The sequence below is a fragment of the Falco peregrinus genome, chromosome 5 (assembly GCF_023634155.1).
Source record: "Falco peregrinus isolate bFalPer1 chromosome 5, bFalPer1.pri, whole genome shotgun sequence".
Classification (NCBI taxonomy): Eukaryota; Metazoa; Chordata; class Aves; order Falconiformes; family Falconidae; genus Falco; species Falco peregrinus.
Window position 1 is genome coordinate 16,826,847 of NC_073725.1, and position 25,538 is coordinate 16,852,384.

General features: G+C 41.7%; 1 protein-coding gene across 5 annotated transcripts in view; it reads left to right on the forward strand.

Moving 5' to 3' along the window:
- The window catches only part of MYRIP (myosin VIIA and Rab interacting protein), a 237,445-nt gene that overhangs the window by 90,717 nt on the left and 121,190 nt on the right, over window positions 1–25,538 (forward strand). For all 5 annotated transcript variants that reach the window (XR_008747648.1, XM_055807057.1, XM_055807053.1 and 2 more), the window contains exon 3: window positions 23,102–23,323. Coding sequence is in view for 4 of the 5 variants with exons in the window: in XM_055807057.1 (XP_055663032.1) it covers window positions 23,102–23,323 (222 nt within the window). In the remaining variant the exon portion in view is untranslated. The remainder of the gene's footprint in view (window positions 1–23,101; window positions 23,324–25,538) is intronic.

The window sequence follows — 25,538 nt, forward strand, 5'->3', positions numbered from 1 at the left end:
TATTTTATCATTAAGGATTTTGAAGAAGTTGAAGTCATAGAAGACTTTTGAAAATATTCTGAAGAAACTTCTCAGCTCTGCAGAATAAAGGCAGTTTAAAGAAAATTGTTTACTTTAGTACAGCATTTTCTTTTACTTGGATATTTGAGTGTACTTCTAAGATAGAAAAATAGTACAAATATTCTGGGTAAAGTGTAGTGTGGTGAATATAATCCATTTTAATGGGGTGTGACAAAAGCTGATATTTTACTGATAGTAATAGAGGATAGAAAGTAGAACTTGATCTCTGCTTTTGGATTTCTCAGATTTGAGGTATGAAAAGAGAGAAGAAGAGAGAGAGAAAGAAATTAAAGGAATTTTATTTTCAAGAAGGGCTAAAATACCACTAAAAACCAAGCTTCTTTAAAGCACCTGTCATTCTACATTCTATAACTGCAGAGCCAAAAATCTGATCTTGATCATCCAGCTCAAGGTATATGGAGTGCATAGAAGGTATGATTTAATATTCATGCATATTTGTACACCTGTGTTCATCTTGACACGTAGATATGGTAAAGAGTAAATAACAAGGATTTGAATAAGAATCAGTTATTTTAATATTAATGAAGAAAATAACACTCCAGTGAGAGTTGAGCATTTGTGTTTTATTTAGTGAGCTTTTTCTTTTAGTCTCTACCCAGACTGAAAACATTCAGAATGTAATTTTGAAAAACTTGTCCTGAACAGAGGGTGCAGATCACTAAATCTAATGCTGAGATTGGTTTGTGCTCCGTGGTTTAGCTGGACACTGTACGGCTAACAAATCTCTGAAACTGCTGCTTGCTTTTACAGCATCACTATAATTATTATTGTTACTGGAGCTTGGTCTGTTTATTTTCTAGCTACTGGGTGTAACTGATGGTGACCTGTCCCATATGAGCCTTCAGATTCATGTAGGAATACTAATGGTGAGATCAATGAGTCGTCATCCTTTTCTTTTGAAGTGTCCCTGCTTAATCTGAGTTTGTTTACAAGGCTGCTCCAAGGCACTCAGCCAGCCTAGTATACATCCATCCTGGAGTATGAATTCAGCTTGCAAAGCATTTGTTTGTCATCAAGAACATCGGTTTTCTCAGGATAGGGCCTGCAAGATACCTTTTGACAATCACAATAGTCTGGTGACTGGTTGCAGAGGCAAAGCCAAAGTCAGTCAGTAAGCCTGCTGGTGTTGGAGATTTTCCGTTAGTTAGCTTGTGGCACATGCATGATGCAAAACACCAGTCTGTTGTACTTTCTAGCCAAGCTTGTCTAGGTGAAGGACCATGGTTTATTGTAGGGGTCTGCAGGCGGGTTAGTTGACCTTGAAGACTTAGTCATGTACCTTAAAGACAGCCACAAAAATGTCAAGCATGTAAACAGGATGTGAAAACCTGGAACTTAAAACCACAGCATACAGGCAGATACAGCAACAGCAAATAGCAAGCAAGAAGAAGACAGAAAGCCTATCAGCATCTGGCATGTACTATCTAATATATATAAGCAATATGTAAAAACAACAAAGCGCCATCTTGGCCATTTTGTCTGAATCCAGCCATGCTGATACAGTGTTTTTTAGTCCATCTCGACTTGCATCTCCACAGTTTACCTCACAGCATTAGACTCTGTAATTTGTTTCCTTGACATCTCTTACAAGTTTAAAAACTTCACCTGTGCGTGCTTTTTTTCTGTTGAATGTCTCACTGCTTGCAGTGTTCAAGAATCTATTTAGCTCAGGGATCTGGCTTAGTTTTGGCTGGCTGACTTGGGTGCTGATAGTAAGGTGATGCAGTGTCACAGTGCTCAACTTGAGCAAGTCGGCCAACTGTGTTTCTGGGTCCTCGGGGCCAGTTTCACCTGCAATGCCCAATTGCTTGTATGTCAGGTCATGTTGCCCCCAGTCGACGTGGTTTATGTCTGCAGGCAAGACAGGTGCAGCAGTGGCTGGAATCTAATTGTGTCCTAACTAGGGACTGACAAAACCAAGCTTCATTGAGCTGCTTCCCTGTTATACAGCATTGTGTAAAATAGAGCTCCATGAAGCCCCAGGTCTTTTGGTCTCTCTGGCCTTTGGTGTGTATCATTGTAGTAGAGATACCAGATTCTTTACTCGGATTCATGTTTCAATGGAAAGTTAGGCTCATTTCTCATTTTAAGCAGCTGTTACTGATTTGGGTCAGAATTTCTGGTGATTCTGGGTATGAAAATTTCTGGATAGATGATTTTACTTATATTTGAGGAAGAAGAGCTCTGAATATGGCCATAGTTAACCTTTTTTCAGTTTCTTAATTCATCTTGACTTCATACCTCTGTTAGAAATCTAGCATTGGTCCCTTCTTTCAACTCCAGTAAGCTCAGCAGTGTATCTCGGAGTTTGCCATCCAAATGCGACTCCAGAACTAGTAAGATCGGGAGTCACTGATAAAGACTAGGCCTATGAATTTCTGTAAAGCCTTTCTAGCAGGTATCAGGCTTCCTTGGTCTCTCTCAGCAGATAAAGAGGACTGAGGAGCATGAATAATGATCTCTGTTTTTTTAAGGCCTTCTGTGGTCCTCATGGAGGTTTTCAGTTGGCAGAAGATAGTTTCTCCAACATCAATGAAATGGTACATGAAGAGAAATTAGGAGGGCTCTGAAAATAATTCTGCACAAGGGTGGGAGGTAGAAGAGCAGAAACCTTGGTAGAGTAGCTTCTTTGGTGTGTAACTTCTTCACATAAGTTTAGGTGCTGGAGTTGATGACATGACATGGCCTGGCAACATGTGCTTGCAGCCCAGAAAGCCAACGGTATTCTGGGCTGCATCTAAAGAAGCGTGGCCAGCAGTGTGGGGGAGGTGATTCCCCTCCTATGCTCTGCTCTCGTGGGACCCCACCTGGAGTACTGCATTCAGCTTTGGAGGCCCCAGCTTAAAAAGGACATGGACTGGTTGCAGCCAACCCAGAGGAGGGCCACAAAGATGATCAGAGGGCTGGAGCACCTCTCCTGTGAAGATGGGCCGAGAGAGTTGGGGATGTTCAGCCTGGGGGAGAGAAGGCTCTGGGGAGACCTTCTAGCAGCCTTCCGGCACCTAAAGCGGGCCTACAAGAACACTGGAGAGGGACTTCTTACAGAGGCATGTAGGGACAGGAGAAGGGGTAATGGTTTTAAGCTGAAAGAGGATAGGTTTAGATTAGGTATGAGGAAGAAACTCTTCTCTGTGAGGGTGGCCTGGAAATGGAACAGGTTGCCCAGAGCAGCTGTGGATGCCCCACCCCTGGCAGCGTTCAAGGCCAGGCTGGATGGGGCTTTGAGTAACCTGGGCTAGTGGAAGGTGTCCCTGCCCATGGCAGGGAGGCTGGAACTAGATGATCTTGAAGGCCACTTCCAACCCAAACCATATGGTTCTATGAACATGTCTGGTCTTTGTAACTTCCCATGTCAGAATATAAACCTTGAGGTCTGAACCGGTGTTTCTGCAAAGTTAGAGGTAGATTCAGCTTTTTAAGTGAGCTGAAAAGAACCGTATGAGTAGGGAGGTTTAAGTGCTGCTTGGATACAAACTCTGTGGTTGCCCTGTTCAGAAAATGAACTGAACTGCAACCAAGGGAATCTTCAGTATTTCCTGCAAGGGGCAAATGTTTCAGATAAAATAGCTTTCTCCATCAGTGATTGTGTGTGTTACAGGCTGTGTATGCTATGCCTGTATAGCAGAATGAGAAATGCTTTGCTTTAATTGCTTGCTGATTTCAAATAATGGTTTTTATAAATCAGCAGCTCTTCAAGATTCTGCTTCTGTTTTTGATATAAAGTTTTTTCTTTGCTTTTGCAGTTACATAGGTATAAGCAGCGTACTGAGTTCCTCCAAAGCTTTTTTGTTTTTTTTGCTCAAAGGGAGAGTCCTTGACTGTAAGTATTGGTGCATTCCAGTTTGTGTGTTAGAGCTCTCAAAAATGTTACATATAATTAGTCTTTTGCTTTAGGCAAGAACTTGTGCAGTCTTTTTTTCTCAGTAAAAACAATTGGCTGTCAGTCAAGATTTTTAGGGGATTTTTGGTTTTTTGCTGTAAATGCTAAAATACTACTCTTTTTTTGGTCCGACTTACATGTACTGCCATAGTAACTGATATTTTCACCCTTGGCCTGGAACATGGTTTGAAAGGTGTCTAGGAGAATAGTACAGAATTGGGCAAAAAATTATATAGCCCCATATGCGAAGAAAACAATCATCTTGCTATTTCAGTCTTTGCCAGTATTTTTCTTATTCTTGACTGAATATAAGTGGCAGTTGATTTGCCAACAGCTAACTCTTGATTACATGCTTCTTTCACCTCTGCTTGTGGGGATAACTACTTAACTTTTGGTTCTTGTGGCCTACCTTTGACCCTCTATGTCGTATTTTGTAAACTGACTTTACTTGCACCAGTTCCAGGATGTTTGTGCTATAGCCAGAAAATACATAAAACTGTAAAAGCTGTGAGAAGTGTGGCATGCTACAGAAGTGAATGAACAAGAAATGAGTTGTGATGGCTTTGCTTTCTGTGGAAAGGAAAGAATGGGAAGAAAACAGTGTTTACAGGGCTGGAGGCAATAATACTTACTCTGTTCTAATGTAAGGGAGCATCAAGACAACATCCTTGTATGCATCCAGCTTGGAACCAAAGTGCAAGTGCCTGTCCTTCAGCAACCCTCTTGCTTGTTTGTGGCATCTGCATCACTAAAGGAATCCGTATTGTGTCATTGGGTGTTGCACTACCTGCCATAAGCATAACTTTTTAGTAAGAGGCTTCCTTTCTCCCCCTTTATTTAACAGAAGATTGTGCAGGAAAATGTGTTTGTGCTTTGACCCTCCTGCACCCAAAGTGTACTGTTGTGAGAGATAATAGATACATTTCAGGCAGAATGCATCGCTACAGTTAAGGAATATTTGTAGAAAACGTAGTTATGCTTTTTTCCCTTTTCTAAGTAGTAAAATCTTGGTTAAATATGCATTTTTAGGACTGTTTCGAAGGAGATCTATACTTGCGTTTCTCCTACCCTTTAAGCATCAAGTTGGTCACTCCTTAGTCTTCTCACATACTTGCAACTAAATATATAAAACCAAATGGAGCAATTAATTTATTTTTAAAAATTATTTATTTTATCAGCACTAGAATTTTTAATATCCTTCCTATTAATTTTTGGTTCCTATTGGAGGAGCTTCCTCCACTTGAAGTTTAATTAAATGCATTTCATTATTTGTTATAAATCAACAGATATTTCAGAGATACTCCCTTGTGACCGCTTGTTTGGGTTTTGTAGTCCTGCTTTTATGGACATGCCAATGCTTTTATATTCTGATTATATTGAAAGATTAGTGTTTCATATTTCTTTTTTTTCTTGAGAATAGATGTTTGGTTTTGAGAACAAATTGTTGCTTTTAAAACAACAATTTTCCTTTTGATGTATTTAAATCGCTGACAGTCACGCATCAGAAGCAGTTGAGCTGTAATTCAGGTGACAGTACATCAGTGCAACTCTACAGAGAGGGGTTTAAGAGTGGACTATCTGCCGGCAGTCCTCTGCTCAGACTGTCAGCCCAGCAGCTGAGCCTGAAAGGTAAAACCAAGCGACGTTTACCTATGAGGAAGGCAGATTGCTTTGGCTTCATTTGGAAGCATGGTGAGCGAAGAAGGATTTGACTGAAGCAGACATCTGTAAGGCAGCAGTAAAGTCTGAGAAAATAACTGTGTGGTTTTGTGAGAGAATCCCTAGATTACTCTGTAAACATTTTCTGCTACTGAATAAAAGCTGACGGGCTGACCATGTTTTGGTAGCATTTCAGTCTGTAGCTACAAAAGGTGGAGCTTTTGGCTCCTGATTCTATTACCCTATCCATTTCACTGTACTGCAGCATTGATGGAATTTGCGGAGTGACAACAGGATGAAGCAATGCAGTGCTGTGGAAAATTGGCTTAGTTATGTTCAAAGGTATTCCAAACTAAGTGGTACAAATTTGGATCCTATTGGCAGTGCTTTATAAAACTATATTTTAGGTATACCAATCCAGAATTATGTCTTGAAGTGAAGTAGGTGTATGATACATTGAACTTCTAGTGCTTTTCCAAGGAAAATTTTCAAAAGCCCATGTACAAGTCTTATGCCCCAGTGAATTCTTTTAAAAGAAAAAGAATTACTAATCAGAAACTACTTCTTGCTTCTTACATATCTTTATAAATCAGCATTGTACATCTCTGTTAACTGCCAGCAAGGTACATGTAGAAATGTATAAAACTTAGCTGGATGCAAGCCATGGCTACGTATGTTGCAGGTATTAGAATGGTTTTCTAAACTCAGTAGACAAAGCTGTTATAGACCTGTTAATGGAAAAATGACCTGCTCCAGGTACCTGTGCTGAGAGAGGCACCTCTAGTTGTCTATCACTGCATTTTTGTTAGCATTCCAGTTCAGGGTGGTGGTACAGTTTTAGATCAAAGCTACTCATCCTCATTTATTACTCCGTGGTTTATGTCACAGGTTGGTTTTGCTGTGCACAAGCTAGATTCCTTCTAGAAGAAACTAAACCAGTGTCTCTGAACTGATGAATCGCACAGTGAGACAGATTCAAACTGTGTGCAGTGCTGGAATATTTGATCTAGGGAATCAAACTGTCTTCTCAGAAGCAAAGCTGTTGAACCGCATACTGTGTGAGTGTAGGCCTTCAGCGCTATCTAGTTCAGTCTACTGATCTGCTCTTGGTGTGATGAATTATCTGCAAATTCAGACATAGCCAGAGGGTCTGCACAAAGTACATGAACCAAGTCTGGGGTCTGACTGTGCCATGAGCTCCCTGCAAGGGAGATCTTTTCGGTCTGCTGCTTTTAAAGAGAGAAAATGCATGCGGGAGAGAAGAAAAGAATCGGATATATGAATGGCACTATGCACAGAAGAACCAAATAATAGTGTCTGCAACCCTTTTATTAGGAAGAAGTCAGGAAAAAAACCTTGACATTTTACAAATTCAAAATGCATCATTCTAAGAATGGTGAAGAACATTGAAGAACCATTGTCTTTTCCCAGTATTCACCACCTAACCGTCTTTCTGAAATGTAGTTGTTCAGTCAGGTGAATTTCCACTTTTCAAAAGCTTCTGCATTATTCCAATTGTTTTACCATTCACCAAAAACATCCTGTATATTCACTGTACTTCAGATTGCTAGGTACTTAATTAGGAAGAAGCAGACAGAGTGCACGTGAACTAAGAGGAAGAATGAAAAAGGCAGGTTTCTGATGTTCCCCTGCATCCTTTCTCCCCTCTGGGAAAGCTGACTGTATATAGCCTTCTGTGCCCTGGGTGAGGCATTCTGTTAAGGGCTGAGGAAGAATTACTGGGATACACAGAGCTGCAAGAATATCTGCCGGTTAATTTATCACTAGTTCCATAATATCCCACCAGTCTGGTAACCTGGCTGTGTTTTCTCTTCTATAGCTGAACTGCCTTTTCAAGGACAGTCTTTACTTAGTACTATGTTTCCATGGGGATGGGCTATGGAGAGTACTATGTGGGTGAGATTCCCAGCTTTCGCTTGGAAGAGATATTGAATAATGAGGTTTATCTATATGTGTATGCATGCATGCTCACACACATATGCAGAGTAAAGCTAAATAGCTACAGTTGTAGTCACAGCTACAAAATTAAAAACAAATTACTAGCTTTTTTGAGGAGACTGAGGTACGGACTCCTGAATTTGACCAGAAGACCCTTTATTAGTCCAAACCCCACGCTTATATATCCTCGTTTGCTGTTCACGCACAACATACTAAAATATCATTGGTTAATCAATACAGTTCAGACACTTCTTGGCTACATATAATTGGTTAATTACAAAGCTACAAACACACTGAACTTCTTGCAATTTTTTTTCTCTTTTTTTTCTTAGTGAGTTTCATGTTCTCAGCCAGCTGCCGACGTGGCATCACACATCTGCTCCAGCCTCACTTCATATCCTGTTTTTCTTCCAGGCATTCAGCCAACCTTATCTCACTTTGTTTCTTCTTTAGCCTTCAAGGTCCTTCACAGGCATCGCGGTCTCCAGTACCTGCCATAAAGCTCTCTACACTTTTTATATTTTTTTGTGGTTGCTTACTGTGATTTCCTTTCACTCCATTACTGTATATTCCTTTATATGTTAAAAAATCAGTATGTTGTTAAATTTGCTGAAACATTCCCATAATAAAAAGCTTCTGGATTAAGTTAAGAATGTTAACTGTGATATAACAGAAGTATTGTAACAGTGCTAAATGAAAATTGTGTCTGTATTAAATACTGGTGTTACTATAGCACTAGCGTATGCCAACACTTTATAAAGGACTACTTTTAAGTATGTGTGTTAGAATGGGCAGGTGGAGGTGGTGGTGTTATTTTCCTGCCCCTCTGCAGAGATTTTTTGGTTTGCAAGAAGGGATATGATGCTGCTTCCAGAAGGTGTTGATATTGTTGATACGAAACACACCAGGGTAACATAACATGTTAAATATAAAGCGCATTCTGTGAGAACAGATTCTTTTGTCTGCCAGAATACTTTCTTGTCTACAGTAGAAGTATGTAGTAATTTTAAGCCTGTAAGTCTTTGTCTTTAAAATAAACAAAACTTGCATGGATATTGCAAATGACTTCTGTACTTAAAATTATTTATAGGCTTAAATTTGCTAAAAATACCAAGCTGCTATTTCTTGACACGTTGGTTGTTTGGAATTGCAGGGCTTGCAGTTTTTAAGCTAGTTGAATTACAGAGTCTATGTGGAATCTCTAAGAACAATCTACTATGTGTTAGGAGCATGGGCAACATGAAGAGGAGCTGGACTAGGGAAGTGGGCTTTAGGAGCTATGCATATGCAGACTTGTTGAAAATAGAGAGTTAAGTGCTGCAGTTACATGGAATTCACTCTGAGATCAAGTTAGGGGGAACCTCTTGCTTTGAAGCTTTTCTTTTCTCTTTCTTTTGTCACCTTGGACAATATAAGCATGGTGTGCTTCCTAGCATTGCATAGGAGTTTCACCTGAAACAACCCCCTTACCAGCATGGCCTACTAGAGCATTTAGTAGTGCCTTCTGCTTTCTTCTTGCAGCACATTAGGGTTCCCATGGTTGTTGCAGGAAGTGGCAAAATACTCGGTGGATGTTCATGTGGGAGGACACAGTGCAAATTTGTGTTGCTTTCCCTATGCTAGTGGAGGGCATGGCTTTCCCAATGTTCCTGTCCCTCCTAGGTTCTGGAGTGGCAGCTGTTCTCCTGGGAAGGCAGTGGTCAGGACAGGCAAATTTCAAAGCCATCCTCATCAGACAGAAGGCCCTCGTGTGTGAAGCATTACTCATCTTGTCTGGGTGCAAAGTGGGATGAATGTCTTTGTGCTGTTCACACACACCATCCTCTGATGCTGTGACTTGTCAGGCTGTGAAACCTGCTTCCTTAGCGAGCTCTACTGTTTATTCTGCTGCCTACTCTTGTTTATTCTGCTGCGTATTCTGTGGGGAAGGGTCAAGTAACAACACTGATTCTAGTGTGAATCTTTGTAGGTCTGCTGGAAGTCCAGCCAGCAAGAGGGAAGAATGACTCATAGTGAGGACTTCAGAGATTTTCAGAGCCAGTGCCTGAGTTACTCTCCTGCTGTACGCTAGCCAGCCTATGAATTGTGTTTTGTAAGGTCAAGGCATATGGCACTGTGAAAGGGGCACTGGGAGAAGAACTGTTTAACGTAGTAGGGGTGCTTCTGTTCTTAAAGGAAATTTCTTCAAGTTGATACAGGCATAAGATTGCATTCCTAAGAAAGGTAGATTCACAGATGCTACCAATGATGCAAAGAATGTATTGCAAATAAGTATGATGGAAGAGCATGTACATTTAAAAAATATTTTCACTAAGTACTTTTGGTCTGTCTAAATTGAACAATACTTTATTCTTAAAAATGCTTCTCTGTGTTTATCATTCGTCAGGTATGACCAAAAGGGATAAAAAAGGTCATTAACTTTGGATGGCCTTGCACTGAAAATCAGGACCTGGTAAGGGAAATGTGGAATTCTTCAGAGAGAGATGCATGAGGAGAGGAACTGTGTGTGACAAGTGGGAGGGGGCGAGTGGAGATCAATGCCACAGGAGTACCAGCATTTGATGAATACTTTTCTTTCCTCTACTGATCCTGAATACACAATGAAATATCAGAGGAAGTTGGTCAATATGGCCAGTTCAGTTTTCAACACTTCAAAATTAGATGCATCTGATAATTCTGTTAAACTGTAGGGGGTTTTTTTCACTTGGTACAATGAGGAGAAAAAAGACAGGATTAAATATGTGACAAAATGCACTATTCTGAGCTGCAGAGTGGTAAATAGAGACTGACTGATACAGAAATAAGGCATTAGAGAGACTTACAGAACTATGCTTTGGCTGCTTAGTAGGTAGGTAACTTTAGATGGTAGCGAAGAGAAATCTGTCAGGCTGTGGTATTTTTTAGGTCAAGTAAACTGTGGTAAGTAGTTATCGATGCTGTTAATTCAGAGCAATTCTACAGACTTCTTGATATTTCTGGAAATTATTTGGAAAGAACATTGAAAGATAAAATTATACTGTAATTAGCTAAAAAAAGAGGCAAGAAACATTTACGTATTAGTTATAGAAAGATACCAGACAGGCAGTGAGAAATACACTTTGCAGAGACCAAAGTGACATTTATTGAGAGGAAATGAGATAGAGGGGAATGTAGCAAATGTTTATATAACTATAAATCACTATCAAATGCAGGAGGGAAAAAGTCAGGGAAGGCATATAAGAAAACTGTAATGATGGTTTGATAGATTGTTAGGATGTTTAGTAGGGCAGTACAACACAGAATCATAGAATGGTTTGGTTGGAAGTGGCCTTCAAGATCATCTAGTTCCAGCCTCCCTGCCGTTGGCAGGGACACCTTCCACTAGCCCAGGTTACTCAAAGCCCCATCCAGCCTGGCCTTGAAACGCTGCCAGGGGTGGGGCATCCACAGCTGCTCTGGGCAACCTGTTCCATTTCCAGGCCACCCTCACAGAGAAGAGTTTCTTCCTCATACCTAATCTAAACCTATCCTCTTTCAGCTTAAAACCATTACCCCTTCTCCTGTCCCTACATGCCTCTGTAAGAAGTCCCTCTCCAGTGTTCTTGTAGGCCCGCTTTAGGTGCCGGAAGGCTGCTAGAAGGTCTCCCCAGAGCCTTCTCTCCTCCAGGCTGAACATCCCCAACTCTCTCGGCCCATCTTCACAGGAGAGGTGCTCCAGCCCTCTGATCATCTTTGTGGCCCTCCTCTGGGTTGGCTGCAACCAGTCCATGTCCTTTTTAAGCTGGGGCCTCCAAAGCTGAATGCAGTACTCCAGGTGGGGTCCCACGAGAGCAGAGCATAGGAGGGGAATCACCTCCCCCACACTGCTGGCCACGCTTCTTTAGATGCAGCCCAGAATACCGTTGGCTTTCTGGGCTGCAAGCACACATTGGTGGGCCATATTGGGTTTTTTGTCCACCAGCACCCCCAGGTCTTTCTCATCAGGACTTCTGTCAATCCATTCTCTGCCCAGCCTGTATTGATACTGGGGATTGCCCCAAGCCAGGTGTAGGACCTTGTACTTGGCCTTGTTGAAGTTCACTTGGTCCCGCCTCCCAACGCTTGTCACAGTCCCTCTGGACAGCATCCCATCCCTCTGACATGTCAACTGCACCACACAGCTTGGTGTCATTGTCAAACTTGCTGAGGGTGCACTTGATCCCACTGTCCATGTTGCCAACAAAGATGTTGAATAGCATCGGATCCAGTACGGACCCCTGAGGAACACCACTTGTCACCGGTCTCTACTTGGATATGGAGCTGTTGACCACAAACAAGTCCTTGAGCATTTCACCAGTTCCTTATCCCCTGAGTGGTCCACCCATCAAATCCATGTCTCTCTAGTTTAGAGACAGCGATGTTATGTGGGACAGTGTCAAAAGCTTTGCACAAGTCCAGTAGATGACGTCACTTGCTCTTCCCTGATCTGTCAAAACTGTAACCCTGTCATAGAAGGACACCAGATTTTTCTGGTATGACTTGCCCTTAGTGAAGCTATGTTGGCTGTCACCCATCATCTCCTTATTTTCCATGTGCCTTAGCATAGTTTCCAGGAGGACCTACTCCACGATCTTGGCGGGCACCAAGGTGAGACTGACCTGCCTGTAGTTTCCCAGGTCTTCCTTATTTCTCTTTTTTAAAAATGAGGTTACATGTCCCCTTGTCCAGTCAGTGGGAACTTCGCTGGACTGCCACAACTACTCAGGTACGATGGACAGTGACTTAGCCACTTCATCTGCCAGTTCCCTCAGGACCCATGGATGCATCTCATCAGGTCCCATGGACTTGTGTACCTTCAGGTTCCTTTGATGCTCTTGAACCATCTGTTAAGGTATTACATGTTTGTAATCTAAGAAGAAGGTGTCACAAAATGCTAATGTAAATAATAATTGAAGTTAACCATTTTGTAGCCACTTTGTGGGGCTGTGACACGTACAGGTGAAATTATAAAATGAGTGAAAACTGGTTGGACGCGTAGGCTCAGATAGTAATAGTAATGGTCAGTGGTTCAGTATGGATGTAATAGAAAGGGAGAAAACCTTATAGCTTCTCATTACTTGCAGTTGATGTCCAACATGGAAGAACACCTTTTGGCCCTTCTCAATGGATCAGTTAAACCCGGGATTTAACCAGAAGGTCCTGCGCCTGCAGCAGAAGTGCTTGTTCTCAATACCGATGAAGTATTTCACCTCAGAACACCATGCCTGGCTGCAGAGCAGTCTCTAACCTGAGATAGGAGGGCAGACAAGATAAACGAGTGAGGAAACAAAGTGTGTTAAAACCCAGACTTATTTTCACATGTACCATGTGGCAGTGTTAGAATGGGAGGGCAAAGGAGTCCATACAGCACTGCTTCTTGGAAGAGATCACTTCAGCTTTCATGTGGAGATTTCTGATGTCCCCAGAGCTCCCCAGAATATCTGCTCTATAATTCAGGGCCTGCTTCTCCCTCGCTGCTCCACTTGCATGCAGGAGATTTCAAAGCCTATCAGTTAAATGTGGTGCACAGTCTGCTCCTGTGATACCCAACATGACAAAAGAAAATGGGGTTGAATATAAGTCTCTTGAAAATTTGCAGGTTTACAAAGTGAGGAGGAGGAATTTAAAATAATACCAGCATATTATTTATTTCATTTATCTACACTCTGACATGCCAGTCAGTTCCAACTGAAGATAGACGCTGATTGACAGTACTTGTGCCAGCAACAGAAAAGGAAACTTCCCTTAAGAGCCACTAGCACGGTGTCTATGGAGTAATACAGCAGCAGTCATTCATTTTGGGGAACTGCTTCACCTGAGCATGAAATTGTTGACAGATTAGGATAGAGCCTGGTGCAACAAGCATTGGTCTGGGGCAAGTGAACCACAACTATCTTGATGCTGGCTGAATCTATTCTCTCTCTAGCGAATGCAGTGCCTCATACGCATATTTTAGAGGTAAGTGTTGAGTATGTTGGCTTTTTTCTGGTTCTGTCAGCAGTTTAACTGGCTCAACTGTGGTTAGTGCGAAGCTTCCACAGTTGGTCTTCACAAATGTATTTTATGGTATTTAATAAAAAATACGAAGATGTCAATGCAGTTTTTTCCCCGGTATCAGAAGTGCTTGCAAATGTAAAACTAACAAACTAACAAAAAACCCCAAAATAACAAACCCAGACCAGCAACAGTGTTTCTACTGTGCTGGATTTCTTTATTTTTAGAAAGTGATTGTCCCCAGAATCTGTGATACTTTTTTGTGCAGGTAATGGTAAATTTTTTTTATAGTGCTGTCTGATATTTTAGAAGGACGATTATAATTTTTAAAGGGAAGGTATACATCTGTCTTCTAGTGTTCATTTATTTAGCCCCAAGAAACATCATTTGAGGTAGATGGCATATGTCAGTAGGGTAATACTGAGTCCGTTTAATTGCCACATTGTTGTTGCAAAGGCTTATTTAAAAATGTATTGAAATAGGGTTTTATTGTTTTACCTCACTTAACTTACTTTTATGTTTAGTTAAGGTTATCCTGAGCTCCTAAATGCTTTGCTGTCCTGTGAGACCTCTGATGGCATTGAAGCTGCATGCTACTCAGTTCACCGTTCGTACGTCCATTTCTGTTTCCCTGTCAGGGTTCTTACCGTTGGTACCCACATGGTATGTGCTGTTGGACGTAGTGTTAGGGCTGAATGCACAGCAGTCGCTGAATTCTTAGCATTGATTTTTAAGGTCAACAGGATGACATTGTAGGCCTTCTGAGTTAAGCAACAAAAGGGCAAGACTATGACAACAGTTGTAAAGAATTTAATGGGACCAGATTATTAGTCAGCATATATGCAGTACCATCAGTATTTGCTCCTAGTTTTGAAAAGAGAAGGAAAGAAAAATTTAAAAATGAGATTTGATAGGATTAGCTGCTAATTTTATAGAAATCTAATTTTGTAGAAATAAAAAGCTGAGGAGAAAAAACCCTTAAGAGATGCTAGTAAGATCTTAAAAGAATGCAATTGCTGTTGGAGTAATTGTACTGTGAAATATTAATCTTCCTGATTTTTGACACAAGCGACTTACTCATGACTATTTATGAGCCTCTTAATGCTTGAATGCTGAGGTGTCCCATCCCTCTGTATCCCCCAGAAGACTTTGTGTTTTGCTTTGGGTTGTTTTTTATATTACTTTCCCCCTGCTCACTTATGGTGCACTCCCTGCTGTCTAATCCTCCCTGAAAGTCCGCTATGGCTGCTGTATCGATATCCCTCTGCAGAGATTAAAGTGGTGTGTGTTCCTCGAAGGCTCCCCAACTGCAAGCAGTGTGTTTGCATGTGTACTAGCATGACTTTTTGACAGCACCAGCAACGTGTAGAATACTAATAGATGTACTGAGTGTTAAATCTGGCATGAGGCACAGTTGTGACTGTTGATAGGAGCCTAGAGAAAAGGCCATCATTTGAAGACAATGAGTTAATTTGGCATTTGCTGTAAAAGAGCATAATACTATACTGTGCTCTACTTTTTTAAAACGGAACAAGTAGAGTTTCACCAGGGACAATTTAGCAAAGACATAAGAGAAACAAAAGGTATGTGTGCTGATGGTGAAGCACAGCCTGGGACTAGAGTTGTGTTAGGTGCCCATCCCAATGGAGAAGAATAAACTGCCTGAGAAGAAGAGGCAGCTTAAAAAGAAATGAGCACTGAACCCCTAGAGAGTAAGTAACAATGGAGGCATATGCCTGCTGGGAGGATTTGGTTCTTACTGTCGGTTCTACTGACCTTGTCGGCCTGTAGCTTTGTCGCTATTTGCACCGTGCTACAGTTTGAGGCATAGAGGCCATGGAAGGGATAAGATGGTGAGCAGCTCTCCTTTACAGTTCTGGCTAGTTGACTCCTGCACATGGATTGGAGAGGGGCTATAAACCTTCCACTGAGGGTTTTTCCCTAAATTTAGCAGCATTGTACTAACCTGGTTGGTCTGCTTCTGGGAGTCAGGAGGATTGGGAGGTGGGAACCACTTCTAGTAATCACAGTTTGGGACCTTGAACTTCAAATTCAAAACAAGTGAATGGGAAGGAAATTTCAGTCACGCTCAGCCTGTGACTCTTCACTGTGTTAGTAGCCAAGGAGTAAGATTGACAAGTTCTGCACACATTGAAGGAGCTTTACCCGCACTCCAGTGTCTGGTGCACATCTGGGAGGTCTAAGGAGAGCAGAGACAGGAATACTGTGTACACTGCAGCCTCTGAATAGGAAAAGCCCTTTTTCCTCCAGCATGATGGCTTAGAGGGTATTGGTGGAACTTGTGTTTTCAGCTGATCTCTGTATGCTAAGGAAACTCCCACCCTAACAGACTAGGCTTGGACTGACTGTGGGAGTGGAAAAACACGAGGTGCAGCTGATGAAAATGACTGCTCTGAAAGGCTGGGAACAGGCACAGCAGAACTTGTTCACCCGCTCCCCAGACTGTGTAGAAAACCAGATCTTGAGCTAAGCAAAATGTCTCAGTAGCTTGTTTGTGTCAGTGAGTATGAAGAGTGCCTGGCCAGAAGAGCGACTGAAGGCATTCTCTTCTGTGGAGGGAAAAAATGTTTTAAGGCTATTAACAGTGGTCAGACTAAGATTAAAACCAGTTTTAAGACAAATTGGTGATCATCATGGATCGATCTGAATCTAGTCTGAGAGGTGAGATAGTGCGAACAAATGTGGAGAAGAGACAACCAGTTACACAGCTGAGCAGAACACTGGTCCCCTAAGAAAAGCACTTTGTATGTGTATGCTGCCTGGTCACTAGTATTTGAAGGACAAAAGGCTCTAATGCCAGGTGGACAAAAGGTAGCTTATTTTATGAAAATAGTTTGATTTAAGAGGGCGGGAAGCAGAAGCTCTCATCTGTAGTAGAAGGAGAAAGTTCTACCTGTCTTTGATAACTTTTCTGCAGGAAGGAGTGATGTGAATGAAATGAGATTTATTTTTTTTAACTCCTAGGAACATTGTCCCCCCGTTTTCTTCTTCGTTTTCTTCCTTTCCTGTGCAGGCACTAAAATAGTTTTAACCTCTACTCTCTGTTGGAGAAGATAAAAGGTGGAAACAGTAAAAACAAAATACAGTAGGAAAAAATGTATTTGTCCATCACCCAAGAAAGCAACAGAGCAAATGGGAACTTCACCAGTGAACTTTGGCTTTAAACTGGCAGGTGCCAGCCTGAAATGGAGACTGGTGTGAGGCGAGAGTAAGATGGCTACAGCCTGATAGTTGGACATGTTTCCACAGGGGAGAGCAGAGTGCTGAGTTTTGGGGAGCCTGGCAGACAGACTTGCTTATACAGACTCTGTCTTGGAGCATGGCGTGCTGCATTGTAGCTGACTGATACATGTTGCATCCTTTCCAGAGGGCTGTCTCTGCTGCTGCCAGAGGTAGTGGTCCCGTTGTTATCTCGCAAATGCCTCTGTGTAAGGCTACTTTCACAGGTCAACTGGGGAATCTTCCCCAACCTGGACTCTTGAACCACCTGGGCACATCCTCACCTCATCTGCCACCTCCTAGAGGGGTGGCAGATTTTTAGTGAGGTACTGCTGTCTGTGGAATACCTAAATGTTTCCTAAGGCAAGACTAAAGGAAGGTGTCCTGGCCTTGTGAGTGCCTTGACTGCTTGGTTATGCTTCCATCTTGCTCTGAGTATCACTTGCTCCAGTGAATATTTGTAAATAACCTTATGGTAATCTTACCAAAGATGAGGAACAATGCCTGAGGCGGCCACTCAACATGATGACTAAGTTGGTGGTCAGGATGTTAAGTCTCTTTTGACAAGAGCGGAGATCTCAATAAAGCTTCCACATCCCAGGAAAATGTTTCAACTGCTGATCTGTTGGCAAAAAAAAAAGTCATGGTAGCTCTGCTACACAAATAACTGGGTGAATCAAGCCAACTGTCAGGTTTCCACCAGGAGCCGTGTTCCTTTCTGTATGGAAAACAGGTGGGTTTTGTTAGCTTTATATTGTAATATGAACCATGGCCCTCAGTCCTGTTGTTTCTCTGAATTCCCTTCCACTGCTGCCCCCGATGGAGAGGTTTGGAGTTTGACCATCCTAGCCTTACACATGTAGCAATGACTTTTTTTAACCTGTTTGTCAAACGCACATCATAGACTTCTTTCCAGCTTTATTTTAAACCTCACGGTATTATCGTACTATGGCAAGTTGCCAGCGTGTTTTGCTGTTGACTTCACAGTTTGAGGTTGTAGCTCCACCTGCTCCCAGCCCTTGAGTATGTAATCACAGTAAGGCCTTTTGCAGGGAAGTGTGCAGGGCCATCTAGGATTTGTTTCGGTTATTAAGATATACGATAATTACAGCCATTGAGCTTTGTGAATATCAAAGTTTAGCTCAGATAAACGACCATCTTTATTGCACTGCCAGTTTAAAAAAAAAAAAGGCTAACTTTAATAAAAGAGTTTGGAAAAAAAGCAGAAAGGCTTTTCTCAAAAAAGCTTGTATTTCTGTATTCAGGAGGTGCAATTATATATGATAACCAGTTTTGAAGAAATGTGTTAGGGGAGAAGGCATTGTGCAGGCAAATGTTGAAGAACTGTGTTTGAACCTGCTAGCCTGTTTTTGAAGCTGAGGCCATTGCAATCATACAGGGAAAATGCCTCAGTCCTCTTGTATCCCACCAGAATAGGCCTATCCAAAGCATAGAGCAGTCAGTATTACAGTCCCGCACCAAATACATCTTATCCTGCTTGCTAATAAGTAGGAACTCACTTAGCTCTATACTGTACAAGTGGCTTGAAACAGAATTTTATCTAGATAAGGCAATCAGGACTTGTGGTAAAAAAAAGTTTGAGGGTCATTTGCTGTGAGTATGAGTTGTAAATATGTTGCTTACAATAACAGCAGTGGAGAGGACTATATGGTCACTAAATGAAAGATGCTGTAGAGGTGTTCTGTATGCATTTATATTTATATATTTAGATCAGACAAGTTTACTATTGCCATTATAACTTTTACTGTTATTGCTATTGTATGGCAGATAAACTGAAGCATGTGAAAAACTGGTGACTTTGGACTGTAAATCATTGGCAGTGAAGAGCAAGGAAAACAATCCTGTTGCTTCAGTTTGCCAGTTTTCATCCTGCACTTAGAAGTCGGAAGCAGTGTTATGTGGAGAAACAAAAGGGGCTGCCAATTCACAGAGTCCAAAGATGACTTGTCAGAGTATTTCAGAGAGGCTGTTGCCCAGCTGTTGCAGAGCAGTCATGCAGCGAGGCATGCTGCATGCCTGCACAACCCACCAGCCACGTTTCAGTGGTGTCTTCCCTTGCAGTGTGCTGTGCAGTACCTGTCTTCAGCATAACATGATGCCTGACCTACCATATTGTTTGTAAACCACTGTACAAACTAGCAAAGCAGAATGTTGTACTTTGGTTAAAGTCCTCTAAGACACTAAAAAAACCCAAAAACCCAAACCATGACAATGAAAGCTATTTAAAGCTACTTAATTTTTTTTTTTTTAAAAAAAAAAAAGCAAAAACATAGTCGGTGAAGAGGGGCAGTGAAGAGGGGTAGATGACTGTTTACCCTCAGAATATAATAGCAAAACCTGCATTCAAAACAGTGTGCTGGAAAGTATTCCTAACCTGACTTTCTGTAGGATTATGTGCCAGGAGTCTATCACCCAAAACATTGACTTAGATTAATTACATATTTATTATGCAGACTGTTGTAGGTTAATTAATACAAGCCTCTGGAAAAATCTAAATATGCATCTATATATTTTGGAACTTACAGTCCAATAAAACGTTCTTTGACAGGATTAGTTTTGGTGACAGACATGCTGGATATCTGTGGAGTATTCTTTGCTGCTTTTGTATTTATAGGCAATCAGTGAAATGCAGCCACTCGAAAAAGAAAATTAAATCCAATCTGAGATTCATTCAAACAGCAGGGGTTCTCTTTGCCAGAGATCCTCATTACTATGTTACACATAACCATAATAGCTGAGCACAGTCAGTTGTGACTTAAGTGATGTGAATAAATTCTGTCATTTGTGGTTCCTGCTCTTCTGTCCTTTCCCCAAAAGGGAAATTTTTTGTGCAGGCTTTTTTTGTTGCTTGCTTTATTTGTATACTGATTATATATATACACCTATAAATGCATTGCATTCCCTCCTTGGGGAGGTAATGCTGGGGAAAGAAAGCATCCATGAGTGCACACGCGTTCTCCCTCTTTTCTTTGTCCTATCCCTCTCCTATGTGTTTTGTTGAGGTAAACAGTATTGCATGGGGAGGAGGGGGTTTGCTATGGTTGTGTGTTTCGACCTGCCTCTTAGAAAAAGTCTGCTCCTGCACAGGTGGGTGTCATCCTTTTGGAAGCAAGTTTCACCCCGTGAGAGGATCAGTGGTGTTGCCTGCTCCCTTTTCCTTAGACCATTGCTGCAATGTTCTCGCACCAAGCTGTTTCAACATTTTGGAGGTAAAGTCTGAGGCTTGCAAACTAAGGAGGCCTTGAACTGGGACTTGTACCTCTTAAATTGCAGTGCAACGAACTTTCCCAGTGTATTGAGATTGGAGCTCAGATTAATCATCTTGCTGCTGGTAATCATCTCGCTGAAATCATGTGCAAGTGAAGTTTTCTCATTGTTGGCAGGAGTAAACCAGAGCCAGCTTTTCCCTTTGACTATGTAGTTTTCCTCAAACCATGCAGATTGAGTTGCTTACTAGTGTTGTGCACTACTTTGCCTTCATATGAAACTCCTTTTTTATACTTGCAAGGAAGGGGTGTGCAGAGTAGCCTTTTGGCTTCAGCTGTCAAGTCCTGTTGACAGTCCTTTTTGCCATTTGACTTCTGATGGAAGCTAGAATAGCCTTTGGCAGGTAGTGCACGAGGGCATTAATTTGTTAGGGAAGGATGTGCATTGCTTTCGCTTCTGTTCTGCCTGGTTTCCTGTGGAAATGAGACTTCGTGCTCGCACTCTCTGCCAGCCTGTCCAACCCTATCCCATTGACCTCCTGAATCTGTTAGCCAGTTTTAATCCTATTTAACAGTGAGACAGATGCCTTAATGATATTAAGGTTCTACCACTGTAATGAATGTTGGCAACCAGATACAGGAGAGAGATGTAATTAATGCCTGTACTGATGAAAAGGCTTCAGTGTGTGCTCAGCTTTTCCTAGGTATCAGGCTTTATTAGCTCTGTTGTGAATGAAACTGCCTGTTTTCGTATTGTGTGAGCATTATTGTAGGGCTTGAATAGGTGGCTTTGCATCTGTGGTTTATCTTGCTATCATGCATAAGAGCCCTAATGAGGGTTCAAAATGCCATTGAGCATGCCAATGTTGAGTGTGCAGGCTGATACTACCAAATATTGGTGTTATTAATTCTGGGGGATAATACAGCTGCACGAGGACAAAAACCTCTTCTTTCACTGCTCCTCCTGACCTTGGCTCCTTAGCAGTTCTCATCTTACAGGGAGGCCAGCATCTGCTGCTTGGGGTCTCCAGCCTGAAGCAAAGATTGCCACATCTTGGGCTGCTGACACTTCTCTGTGCCAGAAACCCTCCTTGGATCACATAGCTCTTACCTTCAGCAGCCTCTCTTCTGGGACCTGGGGTTCCTGCCTGACCTCCTGTGAAGCAGCATTGCTCTGTTTCGCTCCGTTGCTGCACAGGCTATGTGCTGTGGATGGGGGAGTGACATGGGGAACAGCTTGTTTCCTTTCCCATTCCGCTAGAAAGGTTGTTCATGTGGTACTGTAGTAGGCGGGAGTAGTGAAGATAAGACAAGCTGGTCTAACCATGCTGTTTAATCTGTGGGATAGTTCTGTTGGTTTACATGAAGAAGGCAGTTTGACTTGCGTAATTCAGACATTTCCTCTCTTACATTATAATCTCTTACTTTTTTCACCATCAACATTCTGTAAAAATGTGGAAAACCTAGTAAATTTTACCATCTGAACAAAAATCATAAAGATTATTTACATGAAACTCCAAAAAGTGTTTACTTGGGTTTAAGCAGCTGGTCTAAGACAGCCAAACCTTTGTACAGGGGAAAACAGCAGAAACATAACATTGTTTTGAAGTCTTACCTTTATAAAAGGTATATATCGGAATATGGCTAAATATGATGTATGTGCAAGTTCAGAAATTATGTGCTTTAGATCACTGCCTTAATTGCCTTTTTGACTTGAGGTTTAGAATTGACCTGTCAGACTTCCATGAAATAGACTGGTTTTATTTTGACTTATAAATCTGAGGCAGAAATGGCAAAGGAGTTCTATAGGCTAGTAATATGAGTCTTTATAACATTCCAGGCTTGGCTCATAATGATGCTTATAGATGATCTTATCTGAATTCCTGAACATGCAATAAATGTATTCTTTTTTTCAGGGAGCAAGATACTAATGCATGAATTTAGGTGTGTCATGACTCTGTCTTCCTGCAGCTTAGTCTATCTCTTCTGGTACCTTTAAATTTTGTTTAGACTTTTGTGTTACTCTAGTGTTATAAGTGGTTCTTATCAGCAATTGGAAATAGTAAGGTGGCCACCACTAATTATGAGAAATAGAAAGAATTAATATCTGTACATGCACACTGTTCTGTAAGCTTTCATTTAACATGTTTTTCATGAATCCTAATTTTTTTTTCTCTTAACATAGATGCTAGTTGTACATGCCAGAAACTGTGTGATGAGTTTGCAGGCTCGTCTACTTACACAAGTGTTCCTTCTGGATGTTTTTTATTACACCTATCATGGAATATATTACTTAATCTTTAAAATATCAAAAGCACTGTAAAATAGGAGATAGCACATTACTGAATACTGCACACATGATTTATTTTATTTTATGTTTTGTTTTATTTTATTTTAACTTATTTTTAATACGTGAGCTCTTCTGCTGGAACACAGAAAACCGTAGGGGGGTTGCAAACACTTTCATGAACAGCTGACAGGTGGCTTGGTATTGGCCCTAACTGGTAAAACACCCAGATCTCTCTGAAATGAAGTATGTGATTAACCTTACTTGACAAATCGGAGCTATTATGCATACTATGATCCCAATGGTCAGAACAAAGCAAACTTAACACTTTTGTTTTCAAAACTGTTGATCAGTAGAATTTTTATTACTGTGCACCAAACCTTTTGACTTTCATAGACTTGACTTTTTTATTCATAAAGTGTTCTGAAAGTAGCCCAGAATTCTCAAATGATGCTATGGCTTTGCACAGCTGGAGTACCTGGAGCAGCAGCCTGGCTCTCCTGAGGGTTGTCTCAGTGGAGCTGAGTGAAGGAGAGACTGTTTGCCCTGGCTTGTGACTTAAAGAGTTTAAGTGGATCAGCCATGGGTGACTCCAGGAATACAGGAATTTTTCCTTCCCAGTTCTAGATTTGGAATATGCACTTCTGACATCCACTTCACACCTGCAAAAGTTGTGTAAAGAGTATAACATGAAGATGCGGAAAGAGGAGGAAGGCAAAGAGGGTATTTCCCATTGAAATTGTGGTTACATTTTTGCTCTTTTGCTTTTTGTTCCAGTGAAATGAAGCAGAGGTTGGATGAAGAGGGTAACAAGTGCAGCATCCTTTCCAAGCAGCAGAAGTTCAATGAGCACTGCTGTATTCGCTGCTGTTCCCCTTTCACATTTCTTATCAACAGCAAGCGACAGTGCCAAGACTGCAAGTACAACATCTGCAAGAGCTGCAGTTCTTACCAGAAAAAGGAGAAGGCTTGGATCTGCAGTGTCTGCCAGCAAACAAGGTAAAGGCCTATTGTTCAGCAACCTGTGTAAAGCAGCTGTGGCCTGACTTGACCTTTTCCTTGTGTTTGTCAGTAGGTAACACTGGTGGGATAGGACCTGTTTATGTAAGGGTTGATTTGTTCCTGAGGTGTGACGTGCCTGGGTTTTGTAGAGGTTAATTTGTTCCGAGAGTGTTTGATTATCTGTTCCATTTTCCAGGCTTGCTTAGCTGGACTGATGAACCAGCAAGCATTAATTGGACTTAGCCTGAGCAGGGCTGGGATCTCCTGAAATGCCTGGGTTGCTAATGGAACCTGAGTGCAGATGGTGGTAAGGCAGTTAATCATTTTGCAGCAAATCCCACTGATGGGTGGGGAGTGGAAGAAAGAATATTGGTGAATAGATCATCCAGCTGTGACTGTGTTTTGGAGTGCTTTTCTAATTGCCAGCTTATTGGTGGCGATGCTTTGTGCTTACTTTGGCAAATAACCAGAGAAGATAGCAGTGCAACCTGTTATAATTCTTAACATCTGTTAAGAATATGCTGCCAGGCTTCTGTTTTCAGAGAGTATCAGGGATTTACTGTCTCACCCTTTTGAGGCTAACAGAGCCATAACATTTAAAGACAGCACCAGAGAAAAAAAAGCAAATTCGAGCAAACATGTAACAGCAGCAAAAGGGCCATTTCTTGGATGGTGGCTGTGGTAGTCCTTCTTTTGTCTGCAACGCAGGCCAGGTTCCAAAAGTAGCCTTAGCTGTGGTGGCATAGCACTGACCAAGGCCCTTTTACTCAGACAAGAAGGGTGAATGAAATAATTTGATTCCTCATAGTTTAGTTTTGAACATTGGTGACTGAAGTAGTAGCTGAGCAAATGTGACAAGGATGGCAGTTTATTCTTCATCTTTCCCGTTAGTGGAGAACACAGGATGAAGGTGAGCTGAGGCCCTTTCCAGTGCTGCATGATACTCCTGTGCTCACCAAAGACACTATCGCTCCCACTTGTTTCCCATCAACACCCACTTGAAGTTTAAGCTTTCACGTAGTATCTGTGAATGAAGTGTGCACCCTTTGACACAGGGCTTTAAAGCCATAGGGATCCCAGACAGATGACACTGTGTTTCCACATGCCAGCCTTGGAACCCGAAGGAGGTTGTATTCTCCATGGTTCCTGCTCTGCCTTTTATCTTGGAAAAGCTATGCACATCCCCTTTCCCCTAGTGAGGAGGCAGAGGAACGACAGGAGTTACCTTCTCCAGCAACAGAGCACTGTGGAGCCAGTGCTTGTTTCTGCTTTAGTCATTCAACCGTTTCATATTACACCTCTTTCTTCCACTTCTCCTGAGCTCACCCGTACGGGTAGCAGAACAGGCATCCACAGGTAGGTTTGTGGATGCTGATGAACTGCACTTAAAATAGTTTTTGCTGACTCAACAAAAAATGTCTCGGAAGAGTTTAATTTCAGAAGAAAAATCTGCAGCTCTATTATAAAAATGCTATTTTTGACCTTTGAAGTCAGTGGTTTTCCCATAATCCTGCACAGCCCCCACAGTCACCCACCTGTAACGCAGTTATAAACATTTTCTTTATTTATGAGACCTGACAGACAGCTTGAGTTATTTTTCAGTGAATAAATGAATTATCACTGCTGCTAATCTTTTTATGATCTGGTTTATTGATTGGACTGTGCAACTTACAGATACCTGTAGGGGAAGCAGGGGCTGGCGTTCCCCAGGGACTGCTGAGGTGTTCTGGTTTGGTGGGAGCTTTTTTGCATTTTGTGGGGTGCTGTGTTGTTGTTTTTTTTTTTTTTTTAACTACCCATCAGTATTTCTTCCAGGGGGAAATACTACAGTGTGTTATGAGTTCCTGTCACTTTGTCAGTGGTTTATCCCTCAGATGGAGCATGGACTGTGCTCTCCTGTCCCTCCCCAGCTCCTCTTCTTATTCTTTTTTTTTTTTCCTTTAATAAAATAGCACAAGTAGTGGAGGTGGTTCTCAGTTTAACTGCTGCTTGTCTGCACATCTTACTGCACAATAGAGAGTGAGCTAGAAATATCTGAGGACTGCATTTTCAGGTTGTCCTGGGTTTTTTCTCCCTCTCTCTCTGTTTTTGCTTAATTCTACAAGAGTTAATGTTGTAGTTCTCTGCTGCGCTGAAAGAGCTTGGACAAACTGGAAAAGTACAAGTATATATAGTTCAGGCTTCCTATAATGATTTGTTTGTGCTGTTCAGC